This window comes from Zeus faber (genome assembly GCF_960531495.2).
Source record: "Zeus faber genome assembly, chromosome: 22".
In the NCBI taxonomy this organism is placed as follows: domain Eukaryota; kingdom Metazoa; phylum Chordata; class Actinopteri; order Zeiformes; family Zeidae; genus Zeus; species Zeus faber.
In genome coordinates, this window is record NC_137209.1 from 2,064,632 (window position 1) to 2,087,500 (window position 22,869).

At 42.9% G+C, this 22,869-nt stretch overlaps 1 protein-coding gene across 2 annotated transcripts in view; it reads left to right on the plus strand.

Moving 5' to 3' along the window:
- mtmr1a (myotubularin related protein 1a) overlaps positions 1-22,674 on the plus strand; it is a 48,744-nt gene extending 26,070 nt beyond the window's left edge. For both annotated transcript variants that reach the window (XM_080023090.1, XM_080023091.1), the window contains 11 exons: positions 4,583-4,666; positions 5,357-5,506; positions 13,016-13,204; positions 14,022-14,207; positions 15,412-15,570; positions 16,663-16,710; positions 16,790-16,882; positions 17,095-17,208; positions 17,584-17,627; positions 18,714-18,846; positions 21,041-22,674. In XM_080023090.1, coding sequence (XP_079879216.1) covers positions 4,583-4,666; positions 5,357-5,506; positions 13,016-13,204; positions 14,022-14,207; positions 15,412-15,570; positions 16,663-16,710; positions 16,790-16,882; positions 17,095-17,208; positions 17,584-17,627; positions 18,714-18,846; positions 21,041-21,211 — 1,371 coding nt within the window. In that variant the 3' untranslated portion in view covers positions 21,212-22,674. The remainder of the gene's footprint in view (positions 1-4,582; positions 4,667-5,356; positions 5,507-13,015; positions 13,205-14,021; positions 14,208-15,411; positions 15,571-16,662; positions 16,711-16,789; positions 16,883-17,094; positions 17,209-17,583; positions 17,628-18,713; positions 18,847-21,040) is intronic.
- Positions 22,675-22,869: the final 195 nt, after the last annotated feature.

Consider the following 22,869-nt stretch of genomic DNA (forward strand, 5'->3'; position numbering starts at 1 on the left):
CATATAATATAAGGCTAAATATGCCATTGTCACACCTTGGTGATTGACATTACAGCCTGCTTGTGTAAAGTTAACCAACTGCTCATCAAACTTAGTTAATTTAAGGAGGTTTGCTGTGGCCATGGAGTGTCTATACGACTGCGGGACTAGGGTGGCTGCGAGACCTTTTCCGCTGCTTGGAGGCACTAAGATATAATTCCACCAGAATTAATTGGGACAAGTACTGTGCACTCACCGGTGGATACGCACACACACATACACATACAGGCGGACTCACAGGCACACACACCACCAGCATCTGCTTCTAACACAACTCCGACCACCCTCCTGATTGATGATCCTTTTTTTCCCCCTCCTTTAATGAAATGGCTATCACAGGAAGAGGCCACGTGCCAAATTCTCCCCCTCTTGGAGAAGTAATGATGATTAGCTGTTTATTGATCAAAACATGGGAAGAACATTCTCCAAAGAGGGAAATCGTGGCGGTCTTGTGTGACAAAAAAGCTGAGCTTTTGTCATCCCACACGTTGTCCAGAGGACAGAGATATTGCAGCAGTTCTTGATGATTAAAGAATTAATAAAGAGCCGCATTGCAGGTTGAGAAGTTGAACTCCACTCACAGACTAACTTTGTCCTAGATGCAATGGCATAAAAATACTCTGTTATATGCCAAGCATGCTGACAGCAATTCCTTGTATCCTCGGCCGGCATAGAGGGGAAAAAAAAAATATATATGTATATATATGCAAAGAAGAGAAAAAAAAATGCTGGTTGGTTCTAAAATGCCAATAAAATGTATTTAAAGTACAGGTATACAATTTCTTTAGGACTCGGGTGTCCTTATGATTTGTGCGTACGTGTTTGGTCTGAAGCATTTCTAAATTAGTTTCGAAATAAAGAACAAATTCAAGCAGAAACACATTGATGGATCCCCAATTTCTGCGTAGAACGTGCACTGCTCTTCAATGAGGCCCAATGCAAGTTACATAGTACATTTCAACAATTCAGTGGACTCCGCCTCTTTCCACTGGACATCCATTTCCTGTGTACTTTTCAAGATTCAAGATTCAAGATTTTTATTTGTCACATACATATACATACTTCCATACATATATGCAGTGAAATGTAATGCAACGCACCCGGTGATAGCACACAATAAGTCCTAGGAAAAAGTACAAAAATAAAATAAAATAAAAAGTAGAAAATTCCTTTCTAATAGACCGACTGACTCATAAAACGTAATACAGTAAGTGGAATACTTATAGAATAAGATAAAAAATATATAGAATAAAATACAATAAAAAATAAATTTAAAGTGGCATGTGAATTAAAGTGGCATGTGAATGTGAATAGTGTGAGGTAGTGTTTGGGATAATACAGCACAGTATACAACAGTACGGCGCAGCAATACGGCATCACGAACAACCCTGAACAGTGATACAGTATGCGGTACAGTATGCTACATACAGTACAGTAGGTAGTGGAGCCTAGTGCATGGCTCAGTTAGGACCCCTGGTGAGGTCAGCATTGACAGTTCTAATGGCTTGAGGGAAGAAACTCCGTCTCAGTCTCTCTGTTCTCGCTGCGTGACTGCGGAGGCGCTTGCCTGACCGCAGCAGCTGAAACAGTCCGTTGTTGGGGTGATGAGGATCCTTCATGATCCTACGGGCTCTGCTACTACACCTCCTGGTGTATAACTCCTGCAAGGGGGGGAGGGTAGTTCCAGTGGTACGTTCAGCTGAGCGCACCACCCTCTGCAGGGCCCGCCTGTCCTGGGCAGTACAGTTCCCAAACCAGGCAGTAATGTTGCCTGTCAGGATGCTCTCCACTGCTCCAGAGTAGAAGGACTTGAGGATCCTCACTGAGACCCGGAATTTCCTCAGCTGCCTGAGGTGGTAGAGACGCTGCCTCGCCTTTCTCACCAGAGTGTCTGTGTGAACAGTCCATGTTAAGTCCTCTGTGATGTGGACTCCCAGATATCTGAAGCTGCTCACCCTATCGACAGAAGTCCCATTAATCCACAAGGGCGCGTGCGTCCTCGATTGTGATCCACGCCTAAAGTCCACAATCAGCTCCTTGGTTTTGCTGACGTTCAGGTGTAGGCTGTTGTCCTGGCACCAGAGTGACAGGTCAGCCACCTCCTCGCGGTAGGCCTTCTCATCGCAGTCGGTGATCAGGCCCACGACCACGGTGTCGTCAGCAAACTTGATGAATGTGTTGGAGCTGGACCTGGCCACACAGTCATGTGTGTACAGGGAGTACAGTAGGGGGTTGAGGACGCAGCCCTGGGGGGATCCTGTATTCAGGGTGAGGGAGCTTGACATGTACTTCCCCACCTTGACCACCTGGGGGCGGCCTGTGAGGAAGTCCAGGATCCAGGTGCACAGCGGAGCATTCAATCCTAGCTCCATCAACTTGACAGCCAGTCTGGTGGGAACTATGGTGTTGAAAGCTGAACTATAATCAATGAACAGCATTCTCACATAGGCCCCCTTCTGGCCATCCAGGTGCGTGAGCATGGTGTGCAGTACCTGGGAGACCGCGTCATCCGTGGATCTGTTCTGCCGGTACGCAAACTGCAACGGGTCCAAGGTGCGGGGGAGGGAGGCGCAGATGTAATCCTTAATCAGCCTCTCAAAACACTTCATGACCACCGAGGTGAGGGCCACCGGACGGTAGTCATTCAGGCAGGTTGGAGAGGCGATCTTCGGGACAGGAACAACGGTGGACCTCTTGAAACAGGATGGGACCACTGATTCAGCCAGGGAGATGTTGAATATTGTGGTGAACACCGGAGCTAGCTGGTTAGCACAGGTCTTCAGTACTCGCCCAGATATGCCGTCTGGGCCCGCAGCTTTCCTGGTGTTCACCCGCATCAAAGCCCTCCTGACCTCGTGCACGGACACTGAGAGTGCGCGCTCATCCCCAGCGGTGTAACTCCAATTAGCCGGCGAGCTAGCGGTGCTGCTGCCAGACTCGAACCGCGCATAAAAGGAGTTCAGTTGGTTGGCCAGGGAGGCGTCCACACTCGTGGCTGGGGAGGAGCTGCTCTTGTAGTTTGTTATTGTTCGCAGCCCCTGCCACAAGCGTCTGGTGTCCCCCCGCTCCATCTGCAGCTCCACGGTGTCTCTGTACGTCCGTTTGGCGTCCTTCACCGCCCTCCGCAGATTGTACGACGCCGCTTTGTAATTGTCCATGTTACCAGATACAAGTCCGTCGTTGTAAGCGGCCGTGCGCGCATTCAGAGCGCAGCGGATGGATTTATCAACCCATGGTTTCTGGTTTGGAAATATCCGAACTTTCACCGTGGGAACGATTTCATCCGCGAGCGTAGCCACGAAACTTACTACAACCTCCGTAAACTCGCTGACGTCACTTGAACTTGCTTGGAACATGTCCCAGTCTACGTCAGTCAGAGCGTCCTGAAGCGCAGCCTCTGATTGGTCCGTCCACCGCTTCACTTCCCTCGTCATCACCAGATCCCGCGCGATCAGAGGCCTGTAAACAGGAAGCAGCGAGATCGCGACGTGATCTGATTTCCCGAAAGCAGGAAGCGACACGGGCTTGTATCCGTTCTTGTAAGGAGTGTAACAATGGTCCTGAGTTCTGTCTCCCCTGGTGGCACACGTGATGTGTTGGTGGAAATTCGGCAGAACGTTTTTAAGGTTGGCCCTGTTAAAGTCCCCAGTCACCACCACAGCCGCGTCGGGATGTCTGTTCGGAAATCCGCACAACACATCGTACAGAACCGACAGAGCTGCGTCGGTGTCCGCTTGCGGTGGGATATAAACGGCTGTAATGATGACCGTGCTGAATTCCCGGGGGAGATAAAATGGACGGCATAGTATGGTCAGCTGTTCCAGGTTCGGCGAGCAGGAGTGGGAGAGGAATTTGGTGTTGTTGACGTTACACCAGCGGTTGTTTACCATTAGGCAGACGCCTCCACCTTTGGATTTCCCCGACTCTCCCGTTCTGTCGCCGCGGAACACGGAGAAGGCCTCGGCTGGACGTATGGCTTCATCCGGCACCAGTGGGGTCAGCCATGTTTCCGTCAGGCAGAGGACGCAACAGTTCCTCGTGTCACGCTGGAATTGAATCCTCGCTTGAAGTTCATCCATCTTGTTCTCCAGGGACTGGACGTTAGCAAGAAGGATGCTTGGCAGAGGTGGACGGTAAGGTTGCGTCCTCATTCTGACCCGAATGCCGCCTCGTTTACCTCGGTGCTTCCTCCGTGGGCCGGCTCGTGGAACAGCGACTCCATTTTTGTTGTTGTAGTTGTTGTTGCGAGTGTTCCCGCGTAGGATTTCCGCCGGCCACTCTGCTCCCACGGATAAAAAGTCCCAAAGTTGTTCGTTTAGGGAAATTTTCATATCCATGAGTGCATCGCGGCCGTATGAGTTAATTGTTGATGTTTTTCTGGCGAACATTGTGATAAAAAAAGGAAAAAAATACTAAAGAGTAAGAAAGTAACCGGAGCGCCGGCGCAGGCGACCGCTAGGGGCGGCGCCACTATCGCCACACTATTGAAATGAGAGAGAGTATCTCACAAGCTCAGTCAGAAAACCTGTCTCCTCTGTTGCAGACTTTGTTTGCCTTTTTGTACAAGGAAGCTTTTCCGGTGGACGGGTGGAAAGTTTACGACCCTTTGATGGAATACAAGAGACAGGTAACCTTTTTACCTATTTATAGGGCTGCAGAAATGCTCAGAAAATAATATTTTTTATTTATTAATTTGCAATGTTGTACTTTATGCGCCTGAGAGGTCTGTTAGACAGGCAGTCCACAGTTAAGTTGGAGTTCCACATAAATATCAGGCCTTTTAGATCTTTAGATTTTATGATATTATACTGCGAGTAAAATATGTAGTATGTCCATGTTTATTTCTGGTTGAGTTTGATTTGGCAGTTTTCATTGGATTTTAGATATTTAATCTCCACTTTTACTACTATTTTTCACGTCGGTACTGCAATATTTGATTTTCACATTGCAATATACCCTTAATAACACTGACTGATATATGAATGAATTTCCTGATATATGAATGAATGGATTTGGAAACCTCCTGATGTGAATCACATCAAGCCCAGTGCATTACCATTTGCAGAATTATATTTTTAAAGCTCAGCAAAATTACAAAAAAAAAAATCATAGATGCCGGATCTAATTCTTATTGTCCAGAGTATTTGTGAATTTGTGGTGCTTGAAATGGTTTTGCCATCTTACCTAGATCTTGACATGGAATTTTGACATCTGTACATATGTTTACAGATATTGATTTATAGAATTACATGTATATTTATGCCCAGTTGTTTGGGCACTTGAGTAAGTCTTTGCATTTGTGTGCCTCCTTTTGTAGGGTCTCCCAAATGAAAGCTGGACATTCAGTAAAATCAACACCAACTATGAGCTGTGTGAAACCTACCCATCGCTCCTGGTAATTCCAACCAGCATCAAGGATGAAGACATCAAACGCGTGGCACTTTTTAGGGCCAAACATCGCATACCGGTTGGTCTCTCTGTCTGTCTATCCATTTTTATCCCAACAAGAGCAAAGACCTTTTACAGTCTGCTGTGGGGAGAGGGGCTTTAAAGCAGCACTGCTGCTTCCTAGCCCTCACATAAGGCCTCATTCATGAAAAATTAATGAATGTTTTACATTATCAAGTGGTATAACTTACTTCTAGGGCTGAACGATTTGGGAAAATAATTGAATTGCGTTTTTTTTTTTTGTTTTTTTTTTTTTTTTTTACCAATATTGTGATGGTGATTTAGTATGCGATTATTATATTTATTTATTTATTTTTAAGTTCCTTATCTTCTGTATTATTCACTAAACAGAAGCAATACATCATTCTATAGTATGACCAACACAACATTGGATACAGTCAACATATAAACTGCTCTGAAATAAAAATAAAAAAAACAATCAGACGCTGTTCTGGAAGAGGCGAAGGCGGTGGACACAGCCCGAAAGTTGGTCAAATTGTAACTTTTTAAAATTGCTGCATCCCTGGCTTAATGATGGTCTAACTCTTCAACTGATGGTTCACAAGTGTTTATTTATGAGCAAATAGATGATACTGTAGCTCCATGGAAACCGTGAACACAACGTAAGAGCTACGACACCCAATGTATTGCCATCCTTTTTAATGTTAATCTCTGATTGAAAATAATAAATTATTACATATACACATACATACACATTACACATACATAAATTATATTCCAATCATGAAATATCACCTTTTTAACCCATTTTAGCTTAATGACAACCTCTAATCGAGTGCTGCATATGCAGCTTTAACTTTATATAGAGCAGTTATTGCAAAACAAACAAATAATTCTGCATTCTTTATAGCAAGAAAACTACAGAGATAACTGCCCTTTTTAAGACCATTAGAAATGCCTGCTAATTCCTGCTAACCTAAAAACACCGGCATGAAACTCTGCAAAACTATAAATAAATAAGGCACCACAATGTGACTAAATATTAAACACCACATGAAACAAAATAATGAAAAACATTGTGCCCTTATCAGCCAGGTGCTAAACAAACAAAATAGGTGACATTTTCTGAAGTTAGGCAGACACACTTGTGCCATGTCACCTAACTTTATTCTTTCCCCTTTGTTTATTTATTTATTTATTTATTATATTTCTCTTTGATTTGTTTTTTTTTAACCTGTGCTGTCCGCATCCTGGGCATACAACTCAGAGTATGTGTATGCCATTGTATCTAGGACAGAGTTAGTCTGCAAGTGGAGTTGAAGTTCTCAACCTGCAATCCAACTCTTTCTTAATTCTTTAAGACAAATAAACATAGAACCAAACAACTACATGTAAATGGAAAAAACATAAATGTAGAAACAAACAACAATATGTACACGGCAAAATCAAACAACAGACGACATGTATCGAAAAAAACAGAGTTAAATAAGTCCTGTAAAACTGGAACCGCGATTCGGCACGTGGCCTCTTCCTGTCATAGTTATGGCAGTAAATGAGGAATAACAGGAGGGGGACGTAACCGGGAGGGTGTTGGGGTGTGATCAAAGCAGGTGTGCGTTGGGTGAGTGCACGGGCTTTGTCCCAATTGGTTCTGGTGTATAAAGTCGGTATTATGTCATGGCGCCTCCAAGTAGCGGAAAAGGCCCCCAGCCCGACCCTGAGTCCCTCAGCCGTACAGACACCCCACGACCGCAGGAAAGTCCTGAGCACCCCGCCCTGCAGCCACAGCAGAACCCAGCCCCCAGAGAAGACCGATGCCCACGGAGCAACCACCACGCCCGGCCCTGAGGAGCATAGCCCAGTCCCAGAGTGCACGAGGAGACCCCACACCCCCACGGCCCGCAGGTGCGGGCCAGGGGCGCGTGGCATGGACCGCAGGCCTGAGCCTTGTCCCGCTCACATCCCACCTGTCCCGCAAGCCATAGGCCTATTGTGTGTGGTGTATGTAAGGATTCTGAGGTTTGGCACTGGGAGAGATGGGCGATGCGCAACCAGATCAACGCAGGGGCGCAGCAGGCCAGGCAGTGGCCACGTGGACCCGACCACGCCATAGCATGGCCACCTCCCGTACCAGGAGGCACCCAACCCACAGCGACCAGCTGATGGACCAGCTGACACATCAGGCGCCTGGCCAGCCACAGAACAGAGGGCGGCAGAGGGACATTGGCAGCCCTGCACCAAGCACACCCGAGTCACAGGAGAAGACGGAACGTCTAACCAGTCCGGGGCTGTTTCGACATGCCGTCCACAAAACCCATTTTGAACATTTTGTGTTGCGTTATATGAGCTCTGTGCAGAATCTTATATTGGATGAGTTTCATTTTGGAATTGTGGGTCATGGAAAAGATGTGCAAATAAGCTTCCACAGGTTGATATCAGTGGAAACAGCAAGGTCTTCTTCTCATTCCATGGTAGGTAAAGATAAAGTGTCATCTGTTTTTATTAAAAGTTTGTATATTCTGGATAAGGGATTTTTTTAAATAGCCTATATAAGTAAAATGTTCAATCATCGGAGGTGGTTGTAGGATGTTGTTCGTCAATTTGATTTTAACTTTTAGAGACTGCTGTAGTTGAAAGAATTGCAGGAAACTCCGGCCACTGATATCATTCCTTTGGGTTAAGGTTGGGAAGAAAATCCGGGTTGTGCCAGATTGGCGTGAATTTGTTTGGAGATAGTGTGACAACTGAGTTTGAGTTTGACAGAGTCGCTGCGATTAATGCAATTTAAAGCAATTATGTTTCCTTAGATATTAAGATATCGATAAATCCTGACATTTCTGTTTGTTCAGTGTTCAGCGCCAATTGTTGCTCTGGTTGTAACCATTTAATTATAAATTTCAGATGGTTTGCTAGATAGTGGTATCTGAAGTTTGGGGCTGCTAGGCCTCCACAATCTTTGTTTTTCTGTAGTGTTGCTAGTTAAGTTCTCGGTTTCTTGTATTTCGCATATAATTTATTGATTATTGAGTCTACAGTATGAAATCAATTTACTGTTGGTTGGACTGGGGTCATTGAAAATATATATTTTATTTTTGGTAGTATATTCATTTTTACTGCTGCTAGCCTACCAATTAGTGAGTTGGGTAGGTTGTTCTATTGAGTGAGATCTTCTTCAATGGATTTGAGCAATAGAATAAAGTTAAGGGGAAACAAATATGACTGATTGGTGGAGATATTAATACCAAAGTATCTAATGTTGCCCGTTGTGATGGTTAAGGGAAGTTTTTGGGTTACTGCATTCCAGTCTTCCCCACTGAGTGGTAAGACCGTGGTTTTAGTCCAGTTTATTGAATAGTCTGAGATAGCTGAAAATGTAAATATAAGATTGAACACTTCTAGTAGGGATGATATTGGGTTTGTAAATACAACAAAATATCGTCTGACTACAGACTGATTTTGTGAACAGAATTCCCTGTTTGTATGCTACAGATATTAGCATTGCCCTTGACAAAGCCTTTGGTCTGGGTGGGTTATTAATGGAATTACTTTTTCAATTCTGTTGGTTAGTGTTTTACTAAGTATCTTTAAATCGCAATTAGTTAGGCTTATGGGTCTGTAACTGGAGGTGAGGGCTGTGTCCGTATTGGGATTGAGCAAAACCGAAATGAGAGCAGTATTCATGTGCAGAGGCATGGTGGAGGTTGACTTAATCTCTGTAACCATTCTGATGAATAATGGGGATATAAGTGGCCAGGAGTATTTATAGAATTTCACTGGGTAGCCATCTGATCCAGGTGATTTATTGTTGGGCATAGAGAGAGCGCTTTCCTGAGTTCTTCTAGAGTAAGTGGTTGATCTAATGTGGTAGCCTACCCTATGGATAGTTTAGGGAGGTCGATTTCATCGAGGAATGATTTAATGTTTGATATATTTGATTCATTATCTGAGTGATATAAAGCTTATTATAAAAGTCTCTGAATATGTTATTGTCTTGATTGTTGTCTTGTATGTTATCCTACCCTGTGGATCTTTGATGGCTGTAATAAGTTTTTTCTCTATCGCATTTAAATTGATTGGCAAGAAATGTACCTTTTTTGTCAATGAATTCAAAATAATTCAGTCGTTTGAAACAGATACAGTTAAATTTTTGTTTGTTGCATGAAGAATTGCATCTTTTGATGGATGATATCAAGTTGAGACATAATTGTCCAGAGCTCATTTCAGATTTGCTCGGTGGGTGAGTGGGTTTGTTGGAAGTGCATGTCTTTAAATCGTTGTTCTAGTTTATTTTGGCATTCTTGTCCTTTCTTTTTCTTGTGAGTGGAGAATGTAATAATACTACCTCTCAGAACTGCCTTTGCCGTTTAGCTGGTGAGCCCAAACCTCTCACATTCCAACTAACAATCTTAATGGGTGTCATTGAGGTTAGAGAGGGGGTGATGGATGTGGATTTGTAGTTTTTCAATGCAGCAGCACAGTGCATCCAAGGCAATAGCTATACTACCGTGCCCATGTTTTCCCATAGATAAGTTTGAGTTTTCCTCCTTTATATTCCTTTTTACTGTCCTAGTATTGCAGGAAGTGTTTCGGGCTACATATCTACACAAACAAATGACAAATAGACAAAGATAAACATTGAACATTGCAGAGTTAGACATAGATATAGTGAGAGACTGAATAGAGTGATGGGATAAGGAGGAAGGGAGGGATTAGGAAGGTGAGATGAAGGTGAGCAATATTTTCAATCCTGACATAGATAGGATGCTTATTTCCACATCTTGCATCTAGAATTACCAGAATACATACATAATTATCAGAATAACCAGGGTGTGGTGGAGTAGTCTCAGAATGACAGACCGTCTATATATTGTTTATTAACAACCAGTGATACCCCTTTTCCCCTTCTGCCGGTTCTCCTTCAGGATGGTGTACAGCACCTTCCGTCAGTCGTTGATCTCCCGGGGGGGAATTGATCATTCATACCTAGCGTGGTTCCTTTCAGCTCCCGTCCTTTGCTTTTAATCAGCTCCTTATGCTTGATGTGTTCAGACTTAGCAATGATGGAGCGGGGATGGTTCCCCACACGATGGCCCAGTTGGTGAATCCGATGGAAGGTGATCTGTTTCATGGTGTCCGTGGGGAGTTTCAGGGCGGTGTGGAGGAAGTTTTTCAAACATGTTTTCTGGGGACTCTGTGTTGTTCTCTGGGATCCCAGAAAAGATCCATACTTCTGGATTGGATATCCAGGATGGTCTCTTTCATTATTTTATTTAATTTCTTTACAACCTCCATCTCCGTTGTGAGACACTTCGTGGAGTCTTTTAGATCCGCGTTGTCTTTTTGCCTCTCGCCGACCGTGCGGTGCAGGAAATCAAGGCTGGCTTTGATCTCGCAAATGTCTCGTAGAAGGGGCCCAAGCATGTCCAGCTTCTTGTTAATCTCATCCAAGACACTAACCTCTATAGCGCTGGATATTAGATTGTCTGTGTTAGTTGCTGAGTCTGTCTTTCTTTTCGCTGGGTTGTTCCAGTCTTGGCCCTCTTCTATCACATACTCGTTATAATAATAATCAATAAAATTGTCGAGGTTGTCCACTTTGGTTTCACGCAGTGTTTTTTTTCTTTATTTATATATATATATATATATATATATATATACACACACACATACATACAGTGGGGGAAATAATTATTTGATCCCTCAGTGATTTTGTAAGTTTGCCCATGGACAAAGAAATGAACGGTCTATAATTTTAGTGGTAATTTTTGGTAGGTTTATTATAACAGTGAGAGACAGAATATCAAAAAGAAAATCGCATTAAAAAAAAAAGATATAAATTATTTTGCATTTCATTGAGTGAAATAAGTATTTGATCCCCTAGCAAACATAAAGAATTCTGGCTCCCACAGATTAATCCTCTCGCTTTAAGAAAGTACTCCCAATCCCAACTCGTTACCTGTATAAAAGACATCTGTCTCAACTAGTTACCTGTACAAAAGACACCTGTCCACAGAATCAATCAATCAGACTCCAACCTCTCCATCATGGGCAAGACCAAAGAGCTGTCTAAGGACATCAGGGACAAGATTGTAGACCTGCACAAGGCTGGAATGGGCTACAAGACCATTGGCAAGAAGCTGGGTAAGAAGGCGACAACCATTGGCGTGATTTTTTCGAAAATGGAAGAAACACAAAATGACCGTCAATCTCCCTTGGTCTGGGGCTCCACGCAAGATCTCACCTCGTGGGGTTTCAATGATCATGAGAAAGGTGAGGGACCAGCCCAGAACTACACAGGGGGAGCTTGTTCATGATCTCAAGGCAGCTGGGACCACAGTCACCAAGAAAACCATCGGTAACACACTACGCCGTAATGGATTAAAATCCTGCAGCGCCCGTAAGGTCCCCCTGCTCAAGAGGGACATGTACAGGCCCGTCTCAAGTTTGCCAATGAACACCTGAATGATTCAGAGAATGCTTGGGAGAAGGTGATGTGGTCAGATGAGACCAAAATCATCTCTTTGGTATCAATCCGACTCACCGTGTTTGGAGGAAGAGGCATTCTGACTACGACCCCAAGAACACCATCCCCACCGTCAAGCATGGAGGTGGAAGCATTATGCTTTGGGGGGGTTTCTCTGCTGAGGGGACAGGTCGATTTCATCGCATCAAGGGAAAGATGGATGGGGCTATGTACCGTGAAATCTTCCAGCACGACAATGACCCAAAACATACAGCCAAGGCAACAAAGGAGTCGCTCAAGAAGAAGCACATTAAGGTCATGGAGTGGCCTGGCCAGTCTCTGGACCTTAATCCTATAGAAAATCTGTGGCGGGAGCTGAAGCTTGGAGTTGCTAAGCGACAGCCTCGAAACCTTAAAGATTGAGAGTGGTCCTAAATTCCTCCTGAGATGTGTGCAAACCTGGTAATCAACTACAAGAAACGTCTTACTTCTGTACTTGCCAACAAGGGTTTCTCCACCAAGTACTAACTCATGTTTTGATAGGGGATCAAATACCTATTTCACTCAATGAAATGCAAAATAATTTATATCTTTTATTTAATGTGATTTTCTGGATTTTATTTTTCATATTCTGTCCCTCACTGTTATAATAAACCTACCAAAAATTACCACTAAAATTTAGACCGTTCATTTCTTTGTCAGTGGGAAAACTTAAAAAATCAGTGAGGGATCAAATAATTATTTCCCCCACTGTATATTGCAGTTCGCTTTGTTTTTTGTCTGAGTTCGAGCAGAGTGTCGGTGTTTTAGTTCAGGCTGCTGTAGTCTGCCATGTTTGATCTGCTAACTTCCGTCTTCTCGCGAGATCACAGCATGCTCCCCTGTGGCTGGCCTGAAAAGCATACTATATGGTATAGTGTCGAACGGGGACAAACTGTGGTTTGAGTGCACAGGTGCACTTCTTTGCTCTCTACTCCCCAGTAGTGGAAATACTGGAAAGCAAGCTATTAATAGTTATCAATCTATCAGTGTACATCAGTTCGTTACAAGCTCCAAACAATCGCTTTGTTACTCAGGTGCCTCCTTCTCCTCTTCCCCACTCAGGTCCTGTCCTGGATTCACCCTGAATCTCAGGCCACCATTGTGCGCAGCAGCCAGCCACTAGTAGGGCCCTCAGACCGTCGCTGTAAAGAGGATGAACGCTTCCTACAAACCATCATGGATGCCAATGCCCAGTCACATAAGCTGACTATCTTTGATGCCCGGCAAAGTAGTGTGGCCTTCACCAACAAGGTTTGATCTAGTTCCGGTTGGTGGCCAAACAATTCACAGTGATCATCGAATCCAAATTTTTGAGAAGTGTATTCATGACAGAAATATACAAAAACCTAGTGTGATGATTATATCAAATACATACAAAACATCAAGAGCACTACGCAGGAGAGCAGGTGAAAGTTCACAAAGCAGGGGTTTATTAGAACAAACAGTCCAGGGTCAGGAACGCCAGGATATACATCAGCGAGGGCAAACAAGTCAGGCAAGGAACAGGCAGAGAATCAAAATCTGTAAGACAGGCAGAGGACCAAAAAAATGGGGAATCAACAAGGGAATAAATCAATCAATCAATTAGAGGGGTCACTAGACGGAGCGCTCAGCCTAAGCAAAAAAATCTGGCACAGAACAGAGGAGGTAGACCAGTAATAGTACTGGGTGGCTGAGGAGGAGATGAGCTGCAGGTGAGGGGAAGAGCAGGAAATCTAGGTGACGTTGAGCAAAGGGGAGTGGCCAGATCTGAAATGACAGGAGAGTTACTGACAAGGCTAAAGGCAAAACTAGATTAACTTAACTGAATAGACCAAAAAATGCTGGATCTCAGTGAGGGTTCATGACTATTTTAGATTTTCAGGCCAGTCAGAAAGCCCTTCTTTACTCTTTAATGAAGTCCAATTTGTTCAACTCTTTTTTTTCATCCTATTCTTTGTTCTCTAATCCATCAATCCATCCTCCCTTTGACTCGCATCCCTGTTTTGCTTCCTCCCACCATCTTCTCCTCTGATGGATACCCAAACCCCATTCTCGCTCACACACCTACGCCACCCATCACCACCAGGCCAAGGACGGGGGTTACGAGAGTGAGAGCTTCTACCCTAATGTGGAGCTCAACTTCCTGGAGATCCCCAACATCCATGTCATGAGGGAGTCCTTGAGGAAGCTGAAGGAAGTGGTCTACCCCACAATAGACCAGGCCCACTGGTACTCCGCCATCGACCAGACGCACTGGCTGGAGTACATCCGGGTAGAAAGAGCACCTTTCATTTTAAATAAATTGTTTGTGCACAGTGGAATTTTCTTTGGAGTTTTTTTCTTGAAAATAAATTACGTTTGAGATCTGTTCGGTTTCCACCCAGTTTTGGCACAGCGGCCATACCATCCTGGGTGTCTCCAGACCAAATGCAATTGATCGCCGCAGTCTGTGTCGCTCTCACCACTGACAGAAGTGTAGGATCGTGTAGTGTGAGCACATCGTCTGGGACTCGGCATCAACGCTAGACAGCAAAACACACAAAAATGATCGTGTAGTATTAGGAAATCCTCATTTAGGATTTTGAAATCCAATTCTCAAAGAATTCAAAATTGAAGGGCTGTATAATCTATTTAAATTGATTTAAAAAAAAAAAAAATCTAGCCTTTCACTGAGATAATATACTTATTTCTATTTAGGCACGGGAGTCGGTGTGCACCGTTGTCTGGAGGAGAAATAAAAAAAACCTCAAATTCTCTTAGTTAGGTTTATGTTTTTCATTTTCCATACAAGCAAGAAACTAAGGAAACAAGATAAATCAAAATCTTTATAGAACGGCACCGAAGTCCGATGTGCACACAGAGGAGCGCAGATCACGGGCACCACGATGGCGTACTTCCAGTGATCTGCGCTCTGCCGTGCTGCTCCCTTTGCCCAGAGCGGCAAAATGCCCAGAACCAGAGCTGAGGGTCCATGTCTTGTTCTTTTTTTCTTTTGAGCACCTGCACCTTTTTATGTCTCTGCACGGGACTGTAGATGGGGAAGTGAGATCCAATCACCAGTGGTTACTCAACAGCTCTGAGCAGAGAGGGGGAGAGCCTCTGCCCCCTCTCCTTCTCTCTCTCGCTCCCTCTCTCTCTCTTTCTGCTCTAGTTTCAGAACACGGTAAACTGCACTTACACCATTTCAATGCTCTGATTTTTCCTGGCGGATAATTTTTATTATTATTTTTTTAATCGTCTGTCATCAATGTCAATCGCGATTGATGGCACTGATAGACTAATTAATCGTAAATCTGCCTGAGCTTAGTTAAGTGACCATTGAAAGTGGCCCAGTGGCCTAAAAAAGTTCTGCACCTGGAATACTGTCCTGAAAAGCCATTTCCAGTTGGTTTTATAACCAACTATTTACACAAATCTGTTGATATTAACCCCTGAAATATAATATAAGTTCATATACTCACCCTCTGTTTCACAAGCTTCTGCTGGCAGGAGCAGTGAGGATTGCCGACAAATTGGAGTCCGGGAAGACTTCTGTGGTTGTACGCTGCAGTGATGGCTGGGACCGCACTGCTCAGCTCAGCTCCCTCGCCATGCTGATGCTGGACAGCTACTATCGCACCCTCCGAGGATTCCAGGTGGGATGGAAGATTTTGTCAAACATTTGACTGTTTATGTACCTTGATTTAAAAAATGAACACACTTTTCTCAGAAACGTCAGTGCTCACTGTGTAGAACAACGATGTTCTCCATTGAGAAATGTTCTTACTTTGTGCGCAAAAGAGCTGGATACACAAAGGCAGTCCGGATTCATGACGTGTGAATATCGGCTTCATTTGTTACTAAACACGTGTGAATGTTGAACCAGAACCATTATAAATTGACAGATAAACCATAAGAAATCTACTGAGATTGTCTACGGTTTGCAAGAGTTTTGCGCTGGAAGGAAGCCAATGGAGGATTCTGACATGGCGGTCTCGTGCGGCATGGTTGGTCCAGTGATAAAGTTGCAGTTCCAGGTTATTTAATATATAATAATAGAAAAAAGACCAATAATTAAAGAAGGGCTTCTCATGCCAGTGGAAACCAGGTGATCAGCCATTGACTTGGCTTCCGGGTTCCGTTGTATTTAGTCCGTAAGCATTCTATGATTTCACTTTACCAGTCCATCAAAATCTGTTTCTGAACAAATTTGAGATGAGAAATAAGCAGTCCAGTTGCTGAATCTTCACTCATATTACATCTATAAGGCCTAATTTAAAAGTTTGTTCCGACTTTTGTTGCTTCTGAACAGCTTGTTTCCCCACGTTTTCTGAAATAGACAACTCACAAAAAACTGACTGGGTTGTCTTATTCCACAGTTTGTGTGTTATTAGGCCCATCAAAGACCAAAATGTATGTGCACAAGCACTGAAAAAGTGAGTTTTTCATAATAGGTTCCCTTTAATGAACTACACTTACAACTGAATTAATTTAAGGATCCTAGACTTAAACATATAGAAACACACACACACGATTGTGTGTGGGTTCGAGGCAGTTCTAAAGATATAGGAACAAATTCAAGTACGAACATGTTGAATCCCATATTTGTGCTTAAACCGTGCGTACGCAGGATTTTAGCACAATTCTGTGCAACGCACTGTTCATGAATGAGGCCCTTTATTCTGCTGATATCAGCGTACTTGACTTAGTCTGTCCAGAGTCATGATGTGTCTCTCTTTTTTTTCCAGGTTCTGGTGGAAAAGGAGTGGATCAGCTTTGGACACAAGTTCGCTTCTGTGAGGAAAAAGGGGGTTTGGGGTTTTGCGTTATGTGGTCCGGGCATTTTCGTGACAACTGATATTCTCTCAATGCCAGCGCGTGGGTCACGGAGATGAGAACCACGCCAACTCGGAGCGCTCTCCCCTCTTCACCCAGTTCATAGACTGCGTGTGGCAGATGACACAGCAGGTAGGGCGCTTTGCGAATGCTCGACCAATCAGAACCACTGCGTGTTGTCAATTATCATGTTCGCTACGGATGTCTTTTTGAGACGTGCCAAATGGAAATAATTTTGTTGAACTAAGTATAATTCAATATCTCATTATGTGCCCTTATCTCACAATGTGAACATAGTATAAGACTGAAATGATAATGCACATGATGTTTGCTCTTGCTTGTAGTTTCCTGCGGCCTTTGAGTTCAATGAACTGTTCCTCATTACTGTACTGGACCACCTGTATAGCTGCCTCTTTGGTACATTCCTCTATAACAGTGAACAGGAGAGGATAGCCAAGGTATGTACTATTTCTCTGATTTTGTTTTTTTGTTTTTTTGTGATCTGATTAAATGGTCTGGATCATGATCTGTGATGGCTTGAAATGTAAACCATGCTGTCAAATGAAGCCCAATCCCTGCCGTCAGAGAAATAAAAGAGACAGAGATGAGTAACAGGTTAGTTAGTTTGTTTGGAATTAAGAGTAAAAAGTTTAGGGTTGGTAGGTTTTTTTGGGGTTTTTTTTGAAAGCCTCTGTCAATCAATTATCTGTAAAAGTATCTGGAATTCCTGCTTTGTGATGATGAATTTCTATATGAGCCTTTGTCCCTCCCTCCCCGTCTCTGTCCCAGTTTCCCTCTTTAACCTCTTAACCTCTGTCCTGAATCTCTTTTAGGACGTGCAAACCAAAACAGTGTCGCTTTGGTCCTATGTCAACAGGTGAGACAGAGCAATTTGCGATTATCCGGCAGTTAGTTCCATAGTTCCCTTGCCGCGATCGAGGCGTTCCTAGGGTGACCAAACGTGCCCCACATATCTAGACAACGTCCCAACGACCCACTTTGCGATGCCCACCGGGGGAAATTGTGAGACACCACAGAGGAAAGAAAAGGAAACGCAGTTACAAGAGAGTTTTTTGCGTTTGTTTTATGACAGGATGCGACATAGCACATGTGAGGCTCATGTGAAACACGTGGCTCAAAAAGGGCAAAGCATAGAGATGTTACAAGCTATAAGGGGCAGAATGGAAACGTTTGTTTGTCTAAGTTAGATGGACATTATATCAAAAAGTTAAGACTGCCTCTCAGCATTGGTAATATGTCCCACACCAACATACTTTTTGTCCCACAATTGGTTTATTGGCATCTGGTCACCCTTGGCATTCCATCAGAGCTGATATTCAGTTTGTCTTGAAAGGCTTTGAAAAGCAAACCAGGGGTGGGGAAAATTCAGATTTAAGGAGGAAAAGAATATTTTGCAGCGGAGGTGCAGTGCTTTCTTTTATTCTGAGCCTTTTCCATTTCACCTGATATTGACAGGCTCGAAAAGCAGCATTCCATTTTAAGAGCAATTTTATTACATTTTTAATTATCTGGTCGAATCCCTGAAATACTTACCTCACTCGGATCCTGATCTCAAATATGCACCGCATCAGTTTTGTAATATCTCAGGGGGGTCACGTACAGGAAAGGGACAGGTCTGCGTTCCGATCTTATCTTTCTCTCACAAATTTCTCGGAACCAGTTGGGTTCGCGTCCAAATTTTGCGACCCGTGGAGACCTCTACTGTGACCGGTCAGGTTGCCTTGCAAAGTTTTGATGAAACAAAACACTAGTCGACTTTTTAAGTGGGCGTCTCAAACTTTTGAGGTTGACATGATGACTTGAAGTAACAGCGTGAAGTGATTAGTTCATTTGACAAAGCACATAGATTTGCTTGTAGTTGTTGACTGATACTGAACCAACCTGCTTAACCTGCATGTCTTAATGAATAGCTGTCTGCGTTCCTTTTCCATTGGCTCACCAGCCAGCCAGAAGACTTCACCAACCCATTTTATGTGGACTATGAGCATCATGTGCTGTACCCCCTTGCCTCCACAAGACACCTGGAGCTCTGGACCAGCTACTACGCCCGTTGGAACCCTCGCATGCGGCCTCAGGTAAGGCCAGGCAGTGCAGCACAAGGCTGCACTGTTATTTCCATTTTGTGGGGTTCAGTTTTTGGTGATGCGCCATGAAGAAATTCCAATAACAACGATTATAAATCGAAAGGCAAATCTTTATTCAAATGAGAAGTGTGTCTCTAGACACTGCAGTCAAAAACGCTCTCAAGCTGTATGTTGAAGGTGCGGTTACATGTTGATATCACTGGCCATATCCTTACATGCTCAATGATAAAAGTTAGAATTCAACCAAAATAATTAATCTGAAAGAAAATAATTTCACAAGATATATCATATCACATATCTACTAGGGCTGCCCCCAAATTGTTCAGCAAACGTTAGTCGACAAAAAGAGTCTTAGTCCAGGTAAATTCACAAAATCTTCAGTCCCCTTGCTGGTTGTTTCTACACATTCAGAATAGTGATGTTCCTAACGACTAATTTCCCTGACGTTAAATGGAAATTTAAACTTAAACGTATTGACTAGTCTAAGTCGTATCTTAAATCGTGTTTTAAATGCCCCAACTGACCAGACTGCGACGGGCCGGTGGTGCGCCCGAGCCCCAGGGGGCCGGTGGTGCGCCCGAGCCCCAGGGGGTCGGGGACCGGAAAGGCGCAGCGAGTATGCGGTTTCATAAACAAATTATCATCAATTTCTGATGATTAATGGACTAATGGCTTGAACTGCCTCAAGTTTGTTTCATGCAATCACCATGACACTTGGGTAACGTGTTCAGATCATCAGTTGGAACAGTCACATTACCAAATTTCAGGACTTTCTCTTGGTGTAAATATCATAATGCTGTGGACACTTATATTTATTTAATTTAATTTTTATCCTATAGATGGCAATAGTCGACTAGGAAAATCTTATGTCGGTGCAGCCCTAATCTACATAATCATAATCAAAAGACAAATATAAATATAGTCACAAGCGGCCATTATTGTGCTGCAAGCCCATAAAAGCCAGGTCTAGCTTGCATCAATAAAGTATATAAAGCGTGGAACAGAGTCCTAAAGTGTACCAAGATTTGAGATGACTGGAGAAAAGATCAGAGTGATCAGTAGAATACTGCCATCTGTAGGACAAATATTAACAGAAAGTCCTGAAATTTGGTAACCTTTGGATGGATTCACACCAAACTTGGTGTGAATGTTCCAATTGGTGGTCTGAACATGTTACCCAAGTGTCATGATGATTGCATTAAACAAACTTGAGTCATAAGCCATTATGTAATTGGCCACATGTAAATACACCTAGGTCACTCTAGTATGTACCGATAACAACCAAAATACATGTTTCGACTAATTCTCTAATAATGCAATCAATCATTAACTTTATTTGTCCCCAGTGGGGCAATTTGTTATGCAGCAGTGGGACACATACATTTAGCACACATAAAACACAGGGCACATATTTACTAAATGAACACTAAGACCAAAAAGCATAAATACACAGTAAAAATACTCGGGTTAGGGTTAAAGATAAAGAAAAATACAGTAAGTTAAATTATGCAAATAACTACCTTTTACTTCTAGAGTTTAGGAGGGAGATGGTGGAGGGTATAAAGAATTCTTGGATTGGTTTTAGCTAGTGGAAGTCTAAGGATGGTACCAGATGGCAGAAACTGAAACTTGATGTAAAGGATGGGAACAATCAGACAGGATGGATTCTGCTTTCTTATACAGCTGTTGTAAAGATCCTGCAGAGTTTCCTGTGCAGGGCCAGTTATTTTTCTGCAGGCATTGACCACCTTATTGAGAAAGTGTGCACAGACACAATAAAAGATCGATAAAACATTGTCATTTGGGTCCTGTCAACCTGGAACTTAGAGAAGAGACAAAAGAGACGCTGCTGGCTTTTCTTGTACACCATGTCAGTATTACTCTCAAATGTCAGTTTATTGTCTAGTATACTTCCCAAATACTTGTAGGACTCCACTATTTCAGGCTCCTCCTCTTTGTTTATCTCTGTGTCGGAACCAGGGAGTTCCTTCTAGAAATGGAGGCCTGGTTTATGGTAATTAGCAGTTTCGAGCACGTGCCTGTCAATTTAGAATGGTTCAGCTTCATCAACATCCGCATGTGTTTAAGAGCAAATGTGGCCGATACACACGTCATGAGTCCGGTGCTGACTTTGCGTATCCAGCTCTTTTGTATCCCTTTTGTATCGTATCCCTTGCTCTTACAGATGCCGGTGCACCAGACCTTGAAGGAGCTGCTGTGTCTCAGAACGGAGCTCCAGAGGAAGGTGGAGGAGTTGCAGAGAGAGGCCTCATCATCCCTCTCACTGTCTTCCTCTTCAGAACGCACCTCCTCGCCCTCGCACCAAGGAGGAACCCCCCTCCACAGTGCCGTCTGACGCACGTCTCAGTGCTGTGGCAAAAAGCCACAAACTAAACAAGTAACTCTTTGCCCCTTACCTGTGCACTGTGTGGTCATTATTTCACTGTCATGCTTTTTTGTATTGTTGATTATTAGGTTTTCATTTCTTTATTTCTTTTGTTTTGTTTTTATGGAGAGAAATGTATACACTTAATGAGAGATAAAGAATTTGAATATTTCCTACTTCCTTAAAGTGTAAATATGAATATATGTTAATATATTTCTACCTGCTAAAATGTTGATTTTGTCATAAGGGAGCCCTGTGCTAGTATAATGTCAATTGATTTCATTCATCTTTTGGCATTGTCAGAATAAGAATCTGAATTGGATGAATTGCAATCTAACTAGTTCACCAATGGCTTTCCTTTCGGTCACCGGTTTATAAACAAATTTTAGTTTTATCTTAGAATAATGAGACTAGGTTCTGGATTCATATTAAACAATACATTGTATCTGTCGGGGGCCACTTTGAATAATCATGAAAAAAGGGGAGGGTCTTAAAATAGTTTTTGCTTGGAATAGTTTCGGCAGCTAATAAATTAATCCAAATAGAGCCTTTGCTACCTTGGGATTCCTAAAATACTGCAAATTTAGGTGACTTATTCCTTTTTCCTTGCTTTTATTCTTATTCCTTATCGCTTTTTTTGCTGTCTTGCCTTTTTTTGCTCTCTACTGATTTTTTTTACTCACATCGTATTTGTAACACATCAACTTCTGGACTGTGCACTATAAGGTTGAAATGATTTCTAAATACCTATTCACATCCACGTTTCTTAACCCCTGGCCATTGTTTCCCTCTCAAAATTTCTCCAAACAGAAAATGGGGGCATGGTTAGAAATTGAACGTCACACATCCGCAATACCAGGCTACAAGCCAATGTCATTAGTGGAGAGCAAAAGTGAATATATATATATATATATATTTTTTTTTTTATCATTAATTTCCTCTTTAATTTTACCTGTATCTGCACCGGGAATTATTACGATTCTGTGTGAAATAGTCCTAACAGTAGCATGATGCATTATGTCTCAAGTTTTTGCCTGGATTTTTTGCATGTGGATTCATATGTTTTACCAGAGAACTACGCTGTTGCTCACATTGGGTTATTTTATTTTATTTTTTTATTTTATGGGGGTTATTTTTAACACAACATAAATATCTCAGATAAACTTTAAAAAGCCAAACTGCAGATCAGTCACAAATCTGACTGCCACCGGACTGGCAGTTATTATATTTAACCTAAATTTGATTCCATTTAGCTAAATTATTTATTTATTACATCATTTATGAATGTTTTTCATTTTTTTAGCTATGGGATGTCATTTTGTATTTTTTATGCTTGTGAATCTTGGTGTTAACTACCTGTGTAAATGCCATTTTTCTGCATATTGTGAGGTACAAGCAAATGCGAACTTAAGAATTAAAGAATGAATCCAGAAGTTTACTAAATACTTTTTTGCCCCACTGTGTGTGTGTGTGTGTGTGTGTGTGTGTGTGTGTGTGTGTGTGTGTGTGTGTGTGTGTGTGTGTGTGTGTGTGTGTGTGTGTGTGTGTGTGTGTGTGTGTGTGTGTGTGTGTGTGTGTGTGTGTGTGTGTGTACAGTGGGGCAAAAAAGTATTTAGTCAGCCACCAAT